This window comes from Buteo buteo, chromosome 18 (assembly GCF_964188355.1).
Source record: "Buteo buteo chromosome 18, bButBut1.hap1.1, whole genome shotgun sequence".
Lineage (NCBI taxonomy): Eukaryota > Metazoa > Chordata > Aves > Accipitriformes > Accipitridae > Buteo > Buteo buteo.
This window is the reverse complement of record NC_134188.1, coordinates 18,716,205-18,729,477: the sequence shown is the minus strand read 5'-3', so window position 1 is coordinate 18,729,477 and position 13,273 is coordinate 18,716,205. Positions and strand designations below refer to the sequence as shown.

General features: G+C 41.9%; 1 protein-coding gene across 1 annotated transcript; it reads left to right on the top strand.

Annotated features, from left to right (window-relative positions):
* Positions 1-37: 37 nt before the first annotated feature.
* On the top strand, positions 38-12,654 carry C18H11orf54 (chromosome 18 C11orf54 homolog). The gene is made up of 10 exons (XM_075050107.1): positions 38-156; positions 1,131-1,218; positions 2,885-3,008; positions 5,077-5,175; positions 6,120-6,193; positions 6,982-7,083; positions 8,057-8,233; positions 8,981-9,130; positions 9,721-9,837; positions 12,263-12,654. The coding sequence occupies exons 3-10, from the start codon at positions 2,951-2,953 to the stop codon at positions 12,434-12,436; spliced, it is 951 nt and encodes a 316-aa protein (XP_074906208.1). The 5' UTR covers positions 38-156; positions 1,131-1,218; positions 2,885-2,950; the 3' UTR covers positions 12,437-12,654.
* The last annotated feature ends 619 nt before the right edge of the window (positions 12,655-13,273 follow it).

Sequence of the window (13,273 nt, the reverse complement as noted above, 5' to 3'; positions counted from 1 at the left end):
GAGGGCTCGCGAGAGGCGCGCGGGCTGACGGGAGGGAGGGAAAGGCAGGTCGGGTGCCGCCGCCATGTTGGGGGTGGCGGGCCCGGCCGGGCGGTCCCCGGGGCCGGCCCGCGGCGGGGCGGGCAGTGCCGCCGCGCAGCCCGGACGGCGGGGCAGGTACGTGCGGTCAGGCGCTAGCGGCGGCCGGGGGTCGCCCGCCAGCGGTTTTGTCAGGCTCGGGCAGTGCGGGGCGGCTGCCGGCTCTCTTCCCCCTCCAACCGCTCCCCTTCAGGGCGCCGTTCCCGCGCTTCCCCGCTGGCTGTGAGACTCCGAGGAGCCGCTCGTTGCAGCGGTCGGCCTCTCGTTTTGCTGTCCTGCCTCTGCTTCCCTCTGTCGCCCGGTGTCCCCTGAGGTGGCGGCTCCAGCCTGAATACTCCCTTCGTTCCTCTGGCAGCCGTGCCAAGCGCGGCGTCAGCTTCGGTGTTTCTTCCCGCCAGCGCTCCTTGCCGCCTTTGACCGCTCTCCCTCAGGAGCCCGGTCTCGCCTGTTCTTGCCCTGCCATGACCCGTCCCTTCCCCAAATCCCAGCCGCGCGAGCAGATGTCCCTGCTTTCCTGCAGCCTTCCTCTGCCACCGACGGGATCTCCTTACATCGCCCCGTTTGAGGAATACAGCCTCTGCGGATGCATCTCTAGATGTTTTGCTCTTCCTGGTGTCATTGCTAAATTTATCTTCTCTCACTGACTGCCATCTTCAATTTTTCCCTCATATTTCTTTTTCCCCCCACACCTTGACTCATCTCTACCCTACCTATAATCCCTCCTTTCTGGCTTCTACCCTCCAAATTTAGTTTTAATTCAGATTTTGATACTAGGCACCCCCCCCCCCCCTTAATATCATGGTTCCCATTTCTTCTTCGTTCTCCTGGCCCTTGACTACTTTCTCTGATGTTTTCTTCCAGCTTCAAAAAGGTAGACCTTTAAGGTCTTTTTAGATGCTTGTTCTCTCCATTCTTGTTGCACCATCCCAGATCTAATAATCTTATCGTCCCTTTAGCATTTGTGGGTTTTCTTTGAAAGTCTTCTGTAATAATTCAATGTCACTCCAGCCCTCCATGATGGATCCTAATTGTCTGTTGTTGTCTTCTTTCAGGTTCTCCCTTCTACACCACACAAACTCCCCCTTGAATTCTCCTTCTGGTGGTGACTCACGGATCTACTCCTCTTTTGTGTCCTTCACGGTAAGGACTACTGTCTAACAATTAGATCGGGTTTATTATGGTACATCGAGCTTTTCCCACAGTCTTTCCCTTCTTTCTTGATTGTGGGGAGCTGACTACTGTCCTTTAAACAGAAGGTGATGGTCTAGGTGTTATATCTGAGCCTACTTATTTGAACTGTGTCCAAGTCTTGCCTCTGCCTTTTGCACAACAGCAGTTGTAGCCTGCCTTCTCAGTTTGTTTCAGGACTTTTTCAGTGGGTGTCTTAGGTCCTGGCACAGCCTCCTCCTGGATCTGGCAAAAGGTTCTGGCGGGGATCAGGATCATCTAAAATGACACTGCCAAAGCCATCTTCTTACTTTCTTTCTCTGACTAATTACTCCCTTTCTTGTGTTCATGGTGCATACTTCAAGTCTTGGGGTATGAGTCACTCCATCTGACAGTAGGCTTCTACCAGAGGCACCAAATCCAGCCTTTTACTTTCTCCTCCAGAGACAGAGGAGGGAGGGAGTCACCTGTAGAGATGGATAAGACCAACTGAGATGAGAATTACTGTACACAGGTAGCTGCCTTTCTCCCTTTCTCTACTGCCTGCTACAGCAGTAATTTGGGGTAGCTAAACTTTGAGCTCAAAGACTTCAGTTAAGTGACTGCTATGACCTCCCAACTCTTTTTATTTCTTTTTTCTGCTGGGTTTTTTTTCTTTATGCAGACTAAGAAGCTGATGGTATAAGGGCAGTTAGGACTTTTGACAGTCATAAAAGCTAGGATTTCTTTTTAAAATAGAAGCTAGAAGTATATATAAACAGCTAGCTCACATCGTAGTCATTCCTAACAAAAGTTCTGTCAGGTCTGGGACTGTATTAGGTTTTTGACTTTTTCCTCCAAGGCGTGAGATCTGGATAAGTGGGACCCATTTTCTTTTTCTGCTGTGTGCAGCAAGCATATGCCTAAGGAGTTAATGATTGCTGTGTCTGATTTATAGGTAGTATATAATCAGCTGTTAATGCCCTGAGCTAATTGTTTGCCCTAGTAGCTGACTTTGCTGTTGCAAGGGTGACTGAAATACAGTTCATTTGTAAAGGGGTTCTTAAACTTATGTTCAAACAAAACTTTTTGTTACAGGCTCTGTGTGGGTACAGAGCCTGATACTGCAGAACTTGCTGCTGTTGTTCTCTATTTTGCTGCTAGCCTGTTCCCCTCTGGAAGGGAAAAATATGCCCAGAATCAGTTGGAGATCATGTCACAGCTGAGGTTGAAAGTCCACCATAGCCAATGCTGAAAAAGTAAACATTAAGGTAGGGAAGACCTGAGGCGGCAGCTAATGTGCTCAGAAAAGCCCAGTTTTCTTTCAAAAACAAATTATGACTCAAGGCTTACAAAGGACAGATAATCCTCCTGACATGTCCCTTGAACTGTATTCAGTGTAGGATATGTTTTGCCTACACCCAGTTGTAAGCTTGAGGAGTAGCATAGGTAATGCTTTCAGCCAGCTATAGAGTTGACAGACATGTCTTTTTCCAAAGCGCGTAAGAAAATTAACATTACTATTGAAGCTGTTAGTCTTTCCTTTGATGGCAGAGCTACAATTCTACTATTTTTTATGTATTCTTCAGTGAAATTGAAAAATAAGTAACATATTGAAAACAGCCTGCTTTAATCGTTAAACTATTATTCTTGTTGACAGATCAGTCGCTCCTACAGTGTAGTAAATTGTAATTTCTTACCTGAAGAAATCAGCACCAATTAGGAAATGGCCAAAGTCGAAAGGTTTGCTTTTCACGTTCCAAGTCTGGAGGAGCTTGCTGGGGGTAAGTCATGCAGTGTGTAACTTTTCACAAACTTATAATGTACTCTTCAAACTTATCTTAAAGCTCTTATCAAAACCTTTCTACAGCTAGTACATGCAGAATGTTCCTGCTCTTAGCACACTGAGATGTAAAGAAAAGCACTATTTTTCTATATGCTATTATTTCCTTAAAGCAAACAATGACTCCTCCCCCAAATCCCAATGATACTTAAGCACACAAACACACTCTCAAACTCTTTAAAACTGTCTGCTGCATTTGCATATTTGTGCATGGGTTGTGAAAGTTTGACCATTACAGACCAAACTTACTTAAATATATGGGATCATCTGTCCTCCTCTACCCTCTACTATTTATTTCTTTTTCAGGACTACTTAAAACACAGCTGAAAAGATGCACTATAGCATGGCAGGTCCTCTTGCTTGAACCTAGTTGGCTCTTCTTTGGTGATTGCCTTACAACCAGGCTGCAGGAAACATTGTATTTAGTTTGTTTCTTTCCAAAGCCTTCAAAAAACGTGCTCAGAATAACAGAATGGTTGAGGTTGGAAGGGACCTCTAGAGGTGATTTGGTCCAATCCATTTGCTCATGAGCTTCTTTCCTTGCCCCAGTAGAAAGGCATTATTCCTTCTGGTAGTCTGTCTCCTGCAGCAGATGAACTAAAGGGTTTTTTTCTTTCAGAGAGGTCTTCAAGTTCAGTCTGCTACTGTCCCAAATCTGTGTGAGTTTGATATTTCCATGCTTTCAGATGTGTGGTCCCAGCAGTGGTTCTCAATACTTTCCTCACCCTGTAGCTATCAGGCTGGGGCAGTAGGCCAGGGCTGCTATAGACCTGTGGGGTCTGCAGAGAACAGCATGTACTTGCAGTAGAACAGCTTAAAACAGTAGCAGAAAAGATGGGTCATGAAGCAGAATTTTCCTTTTTTTTTTTTTTGCCCTGTCTATCCTGAGGACCTTCTGTCAGTTGTGAATTTTGTTGCTGTTCAGCTCTTGAGTGTAATTTGAGGAGTGCCCTTTTCTTGTCCTTTTCCACTTATCAGAAGATGCTGAGAAGTATTTAGAAACCTGTCAATTACCTTCTACTGACCCTTGTGGTCAACAGCTTGGTAAATCTTCTCCCAAGAAGTAAGGTACAGCTGAAATCCTGATTGGAGGAAACAAAGGCACAGGAAAGTCTTCTGAGTAAATAAAGAACTGCCTGATTTGAGATCACAGACTAGATTTTCTGTTCCTTAGTTTGAGACACCTGCCAAAGCAGACCCTCAGGCATGAAAGAACTTGGACCTTTTAACACAGTATTTGAAGCAGTGTATGTGAAGGCAATCCCACACTTCAAGGTTTGGAAGTTGTTTCCAAACAGTGCACTTGTCTAAGTCAGAATCCTTCCTGTTGTTTCAGTGACTTTGCAGGTTCGGAGCCTAAAAACATCGATATGAAGCAAAACCAAAAGTTTAGATATCAGCACCATATCATTATCCAAGTGACAGTGGCACTTGCCAGAAAATCTCCACGTGAACATAAACATGACAGGCAATATCCTGTGACAGCAGAAGTTTCCAGACAGCAGAGACAGTTTGAGATTATGATCAAGCTATCGCAAACAGTCTAGTTAAAGAACTGATTGTCACTTCAGCTAAAACTTACTTCCTCCTTTGCTCTCACGTGATATTTGACTGTGATCATAATTGTCTGCTCTTGTGAAGCAAAGTCACTGCTGAATGTGCTTTAAATTTACCCATGTTACTTTACACTGTGCTGCTCCTAGTGCCACTAGGAGCAGTCAGTTATTGTATTTCAATTAAAAGGTTTTTAAAATTCTTAAAATTAATTAATGTGGTAGCTAACAATTATCTGAACAAGCTTTTGCTCTTCTCTGAGGCTCTGACTCAGGAAATAAGTGCCTACAGACAGTAACATTTAAATCAATGGAGTTACTTAGGGTAAGCATTAAGTTCTTTAAAGTATCTTGCTGAAATAAAACCTTATCAGATATATTTATTGTTGTTAGTAACTTGTCAAACTCTTGGTAATTTTTCATTGTCAATAACTCTGCCATTATTCCTTATTATAGTTTTGCAGAAAGGGCTTAAAGAAAACTTTGCTGATGCTCAAGTCTCTGTTGTAGACTGTCCTGATCTGACTCAGGAACCCTTCAACTTTCCTGCTAAAGGTAACCTAGCATTCCTGTCTTCCACTAAGACTTCTCCAGTTCTTTCTACCTGATCCTACTTGGTTTTGATCTTCTGAAGATGTTGGGAGAGCTTAAATTGTTTTTCAGGTAAAGAACATGCATGATAGGAGAGCTACATTTTATTTCTGGATTTGCTTCCTAGTTGATGTATGAACAAGGACAAATCATTACCAAGTACTTGTCATAATTTGTTTTCTTAACCTATGATTGCAGTACTCACTTATTTCATAAGCTTGATTTAGTGTACTGAAAAGGTTTTGAAATTTAGTTGTTATCTTCCAGATGGAGAAATTTTTTTGATCCATGCCAATCACTCTCTGAACCTAAGGAGTTGTGCTTCTATTCATTTTTAAATTCCTGCCATTCATGTATGTCAGTGAAGTGAAACTGTCTTATTCTGAGTGGAATTCATCTTCTTTGACATTAGCAGTCTGGAACACAGACATGTCATCTGTGCTACTCCTCTGAGTTCCCTCTGTCATCAATATAGAGAAAGAAACACCTCCAGAAGGTGATTCATCCCAAATACATGTCCAAATAAGTGTCCTGAGACTCGGGCATCCGCTTTGCTGAAATTTTGCAAGCAGAGTCCCAGTGAGAGTATCCACCCTCTGATGAGGGCATGTTGCTGGAGAACTAGCAAATGGCAGTTGTTGCCTGCTGTAATATTTTTTTTGTGTTTAGAGAATGTTAATTTTACAACAGGTTGCTTAGCACTAAATCCTACCATGAATCATTTTAGGGCTTACTGTCCTCGGACTTCTCAATAGTGCAACACTTTATCTAAGCATGCTAGGGAAATAGTGTTCTCAAAGGGTTTTAAAAGTTCAAGGAACCAGTTCTTTGGTGGGTTTGGACTGCGTGCTCATTTAAGATTATTAGGAAAAAATATTTTACCAAGCTAACTGGCTGTATTCTTCCAGGAATCTGCGGAAAGCCTAGAATAGCAGATGTGGGAGGTGTTCCTTATCTCATACCTGTTGTACAGAAAGAAAAAGTGAGTTTTTCCTGTAGCTGTGGGGTTTAACACATTTGTCAAAAGAAAAGCAGTATCTTGTTGAAATACAAACAAAACTAAGGACTAACAGATACTATAAGATTCCACTTGTGAAAGACACTTACTTTTCAGTGTTTTATGAGATTGATTCTGATGTGTGTTAAACAGACTATGTCAGGAAATCTTACATATCATAGCAAAAATAGTATATTGTGGTTGATGGTTCATCTTCTCCTGCCCTCAAATACAAGACAGCTTTGGAAACATACCATCTGTGACAGGAGCCGTGGAACGAACTACTAAACAAGGGGCTTGTCTGCATGTTCTATATGGCTTGCAGCATGCCTGGGATTTCAAGTCACAGCCACGCTTCTGTGGTAAAAACTGGTTGTATTTGCATTTTCAGGGCAACACTGGATTCATGTTACTGTCTTTTCCAAGAATACCATGCCTCCTTTCTGACACTTCACCCCATCTGTCTCTATATGATATTCCCTTCCATTTTTTATTTTACACAAATATAAATTTCAATAAGAGCAATAATTCAGTTGTTGGGTAAAACGGCAGGGGAACATATAGGCAGACTCTATCTTTCAGAAAACAAATGGACATGTACCCAATTTGTTACTACCAAATGTTGTGTTGTTCAGAAACTGTGTTCAACCTAATTATCCAAAATACTAATGAGGCCATTGTGAATTAAATGCATCCAGAGGTTATAGTGAACAGAATGACAATTCAGAACCATAGCACCACACCAAAATCAAAGAATTCTTTCTCTCTTGCAGGTTTACGATCTAAATGCAGTTGCAAAAGACATAGAGCTGCCTGGAGCTTTCATTCTTGGAGCTGGAGCTGCTTCATCTAAGATTCTTGGAGTAAATGCTGAGGTCAGTAAATAAATGTTCTGGTTCTCAATGAATTCATGAAAGTATCATAATAGTAGAGCAGTATCATGCTGGGTATTTCCCATTTACAGCAAAACATTTTAATAAATGCCATTCATGCCAAAAGCACATAAAACACATTAGAAGGAATTCAGATGAGGGCCATCCAATGAATTGCATACTATTGAGATAATAAAGATTAATTTTTAACTTGTCATTCTCCAAGAAGCATGTGATCGCTTTGAAGCGTGCAAGAAACAGGATTTTTTGAAACTGATTGACAAAGACCTGACCAGAGATTTTAATGACAAGATTTAGAAATGCTTGCCAAAGTTACTGGTAAATGCATTTGAAATACTCCCTGTCTTTTGCCCTCTTGGATGGCTTTGTTTTACCATTGTAAGTTTTAAAGATGCCACATACAAAATGATCACCTGCAGGTGAGGCGGGAGACAAAAACTACTGCCTGTGGAGGCTTTGGTTAGTCAGTCTTCTTGAGCATAAACCTCTGGTCTTGCCATCTCATTTTGATGCATTTATTGGCTGATTATGTAGTCCTTATCTGCATTAAATTTGGGCCACTAAAATAGTGGTTGTAACTGTACACTGAGAAAGTATTACATAGAATTTCAATACTTGCATGCAGGCCTCAGATCTCAATGGTTAGACTTTTCTTCTCTTTTTCTTTTTCTTTTTTTTTTTTTAACACTAGCATTCATCTTCACATAACATTAAATTTAACTGTCCAGAAAAAGTAAAACTGTTTTCTGGAGTTTTCAATTACATTACAATATTAATGCATTTCTCTTGCCAGTACAGACCTCATCCTGAGACACAGAGCTGTGTGATGAAGGGGATTATTTCTTGGGATCAAGGTCCAAAGCTTAAATTGCATTTATGAGTTCTGCTAATTTGACTGACTCTAACATGTTCTTATTGACTTAATTGACTTATTCTTACACATTCTTTTTCTCAGCTTATCCCTATTGTTCAAACTAAGAGTGAAAAAAAGCCTGCTGTAAATGGGAGCTACATTGCTCAGATAAATCCTGCAGATAAAGGGTGCCTGCTTGAGAAGTATAGCAGTAAATACACTGACTGTGAGTTTGGGCTGTTGGCCAACCTTTATGCCAGTGAGGGCCAACCTGGTAAGGTATGTACTTGGATCAAAGGTGACTTTGCTTGTAGAGCTTTGTGGCTGAAGGGAAACTCATGTTTCAGTGTTCTCCTATCAGTTTTCTGTGATAATAGTAAAGTAGTAATTCCATGAAAGAAGTATCAAAACATAAGGAACTGATGCCAGTGAACGAGGGGAAGAATTGGTGGAGACAGAGAGGCATTTGGATTTTTGAGGGTTAAATATTAGTTTACTAAAATTTTTCCATCATAAATCATCCATTAAAATCCAGTCCAAACTAGCAGTGATTTAAGGTAATGGTTGTATAAAGTACTTGTGTAAATCAGTTCTGGGCACTTGTCTAGTTTTTTGTAGAAGTGCTTCCCCCAACACAGCTAGCACAAAGAGGTGTTGGCAGAGCAGTCAGAAACCTGACTACTGCATGGAAACTAGCAGACTTCTCTGTTTCCAAGAGTTTCCTTATACAGAGTGGAAGCCAGCTGGTAGACAGAAAGGGGTTGCTTATGTCATTGTCTCATGTATGAGTAAATGATGTGCTGCCCAGCACCCTTCACAGGCAAAAGTAGCATTGAACAGAAAGTCAGGAAAAAGAGTTGGTCAGGTACTTGAACGATGCAAGTGGAGCAGCACTTGCAGGGAAACTCACATTTTAAAAAAGTAATCTTGGGTGATAAGCTTGGGAGAATTTCAGAGAAGCTTTCACAGACCTTTGCACGCTGTTGCAGCAGGAGACAGCAGTGACAAATTAACTTCATTCTTCAGGTCATTGAAGTGAAAGCCAATGGAAGAACTGGGGAACTTAACTTTGTGTCTTGTCTGAGACAAATTTTAGAGAAACACTATGGAGAAAAGCCTGTTGGGATGGGTGGTACATTTATCATTCAGAAGGGGAAAGCAAAGATTCACATTATGGTAAGTTGTTCTGAATTCATATAACTTTCTTCATCCTCCTGAAAACAAAAGTATAAATCAGGGTGTAACATCTTAGAGCCTTGACTTTGTTTTGTATTTTTAGATGTATGCATAAACTGTTAGGATAAGCAGTGCATTAAAGCAAGGAGCTGATATTACAAAACTGATGTTACAGAACTAGTGATGCTGTGTTACTTGGCCTTAGTACTGTCATCTTTTCTTTTGAAATCTGTGGGCAGCTGAAGAACTGTAGAACTATTGTAAAATGAATTGAAATCAAATACATTAACTGAGATGATACTTATAAGAAGAAACAGACTTTTAAAAAATGCTTGAGCTTCTAAAATGTACCAGGAGAAGAATCCTTACTGCAGTAGTTCTCCCACTACCTGTGCAATGAAAGAAGCAATATTCTGGTCACTTCTGTTTCTGGCAGAAACACAGTAGTGGCCACTGGTGAGCTTCTTTTAGGCAAGAAGGAATGTGAACAGAATAGTGGGGAGGGGAAAAGCCAAGGAAAGTTGCTAGAGAAAAAGTATCTTCATACAAGTGTCTTCCTTTCACTTATAAAGCTTTTACTTTTGCTGTAGCCTCCAGAATTTTCTGCCTGTCCTCTGAATACTGATGAGGATGTGAATAACTGGCTCAAATTCTTTGAAATGAAGGCTCCCCTGATTTGTCAGCCGGTAATAGTTTCCAGAGATCCAGTGAGTCTCTTTCTCGTTTCCAAGTATAAACTGAGACTTGTGATGAATTCTGTCTTGGATATGGTTTTCTTTTTCAGAACCAGAGCGTGTATATATTGTGTTAAACTCTTCTAGAGATGATGTAATGAAATAGAAGCTTCTTATTTCTGTCACTGGTTTGAATTGAGGCTAGGTCATTCTGAAACCTAGTGGCTGTTTGTAGTGGATTGAACTTAAGGGTTCGGTTCCAACTGCAAGTGTGCAAGTGTTTGTGTCCCAAACCCAACAGCATAATTTGCATTCACTGCTGGCCACACAAGGAGAAATGTCAAGAGCATGGAAGCTTGTTCAATCGTGTGTTCATGTAGTTCACTTTCATAAGAACTCTCTCTGCTAATACTGTGTCAAAATATGTGAAGCATGTGTTTCATAATTGCTGATGAAATTAAAGTCTGCAAAGCCTCATGCTAGAAAGTTATCTAGCATCTTCCACAAGCACTAGATTCAACAGCAAACAATTCAGGATAAAAACCAATCTAGTTTCAAAAGACATTAAGATGTTCACCATTAGGAAGTCTATTTATTTAAAAGTAACCAGGAAACCATAGATGAAAATGACTATTTTATAAATAACAGTCCAGTCATAAGTAATATAAAAAACATTTTTTCTAGAGTTAAATGAGACATGCTGTAGGCTTGGATACGTTCAAGGGTATGACTTTATCGTGTCATTATGTGGCAGCCTCTGGCCTAAGGCTAAATTGTGTGCATCTTCCCAGAATCAACTGATGAGTACATTGAAAACAGCCATCAATGGCTGCTCCATTCAGAACCAATGCAACTTGTGCAGTCAATGCAGCTGGGTTACTCCCATCTGTATCCACTGCAAGCTCAACAGCACTTGGCTAAGCCTATGGTTTTGGAAATGTGAGTGTCACTACAGGGACAACAGTAGAAGGTGGCATTCAAACGCCATAGCATTGCTCATCAGTATCCTCTTGCAGCCCTGAAAACAAACCATATCCTGGGCTGTATCAGAAGAAGCGTGACCAACAGGTCAAGGGAGGTGAATCTCCCCCTGCTGAGACCCCACCTAGAGTGCTGCATGCAGCTCTGGGGCCCCAAGAAAGACATGGACCTGTTGGAGATGGTCCAGAGGAGGGCCATGAAAATGGTCCGAGGGCTGGAGCACCTCTCCTATGAAGACAGGCTGAGATAGTTGGGGTTGTTCAGCGTGCATAGGAGAAGGCTCTGGGGAGACCTTATTGTGGCCTTTCAATACTTAAAGGAGGCTTATAAGAAAGATGGAGATAGACTTCTTCCTAGGCCCTGTAGTGACAGGAGAAGGGGCAATGGTTTTAAACTGAAAGGGAGTAGATTTAGATTGGACATAAGGAAGAAATTTTTTACGATGAGGGTGATGAGACACTGGAACAGGTTGTCCAGAGAAACTGTGGATGCTCCATCCCTGTGAGTGTTCAAAGGCAGGTTGGATGGGGCTTTGAGCAACCTGGTCTACTTGAAGATGTCCCTGCCCACGGCAGCGGGGGTTGAACTACATGATCTTTAAAATTTAAAAGTCTCTTCCAACCCAAACCATTCCAGGATTCTATGATACATTGTTATGGTTTAACCCCAGCCAGCAGCTAAGCACCATGCAGCCACTCACTCACTTCGCCCTCACCCAGTGGGATGGGGGAGGGAATTGGGGGGAAAAAAAAGGTAAAACTCAAGGGTTGAGATAGGAACAGTTTAATAGGACAGAAAGGAAGAAAATAATAATGATAACAGCAATAATAATATTACAATAATAATAATAATAAAAGGATTGGAATATATGAAACAAGTGATGCATAATGCAATTACTCACCACTTGCCAACCGATGCCCAGTTAGTTCCCGAGCAGCGATCCCCACCCCAGGCCAACTCCCCCCAGTTTATATACTGAAACCAGGACATATATAAAAGTGGTGGGGGTGATCCCATGGTTTAGTATGCTAGTTGTTATTTTATTTGCTATTCTTCCCATTTTCATCTAAGCTGGCTCTCGGAATTGGAGTAGAGATTGTCCCTTTATCGCGTGGGCCTGTGGCATTCAGCGCAAAGGGGTTCTGATTTCCAGTAGTGGTTCCTTGGTGTGACTGCTTTATTTAATCCCAATGGAAAGAGAGAGAAAAACAAAAAGGAAATCTCTGGGAGACTGACACCAAAAGTTGGGTGCTGTCAGGGTTTCTAAATTCTTTTCTCTTTGATGTCCTATGGTATAAAGCCTGGTACAGCGCCTCTTCTTTTGTCTTACCACAAGTGTCTCACAAGTTTTCACTGCTCACTGGTTGGAGTAGACTCTGAGATGCGTGGAAATATGTGGTATAAAGGAAAGGCTATCCCAGGACTTTTAACCACAGTTCACGTGAACGAGTGTTCACCGGCCTTTCTCTGGTGACAGGGCTTTGACCTGCGCCTGGAGCACACCCACTGTTTCAGCCACCACGGGGATGGAGGGCACTACCACCAGGACACCAGCCCTGACAGTGTGCACTACCTGGGGTACCTCCTGCCCGCCGAGCTGCTCTTCCGCATCGACAGGCCCCAGGAGACGCACCTCGTCGGGAGAGACTGAAGCAGGGAGGTGCTGGTGACGGCATCGCGATTTGACCTTTCTGAAATACAAATGCCGGTTTTTGTAACGCTTTTAATTATGCACATCTATCAGAGTCGAGAATAAATGTAAGAGCAGTAAACTACCAACTTCTTAGTTTTGTTAAGAGAGAAATTAAAAGTGTAATTGAAACTGTTATGACTGAATTCAAACAGCAATTTCACTGCAGTATTATTAATTGTGTGTTTGGGTTTTTTTTTGATATTTGGTTGTGCATCTGGCTCAGCTGGGATGTTTGCCAGTCCTCAGAACAGTTAAAGATAAAAACATTCCATACACATACTTGTGACTGTCTTCAGCCACATCTTCCCAGGCATACACCGGCCATCCTCTCACCTGACCTTGTAAAATTAGTTCTTCAGAGGCTTGGCAAACATGCGATACCGAAAAGCTGGTCGAAGAAACTCTCTAAGACTCATTTTGGAGTTTTAGAAAGCAGGCATTCTTTCTTGCAGCGCTGGATGCACAGGGAATAGTTCCACCTAGCGTGCATGCCACAGCTTTAACACTAACAGGTTATATAGAATAACTAATTGCATATTAATCAGATTAGTATACATACACATAAAAATGATTATAACTGATTATCATAGTACTGCCTACATCCGATCATGCGCAATGAAGGATCCATTTGAGTCGAAGGGCTGCTTTTGTGACCACGGACCCATTTGAAGTTCTTGTTGGCTGTCCTTGAAAGTCTTTATTCTTGTCCTTGTTCTTTGATCTTGAAGCTTAACCAGTTTCAATCCCATGTGGTCAATTTCAGCATTGTTCTCATCTAGTGGACAGGAACATCTA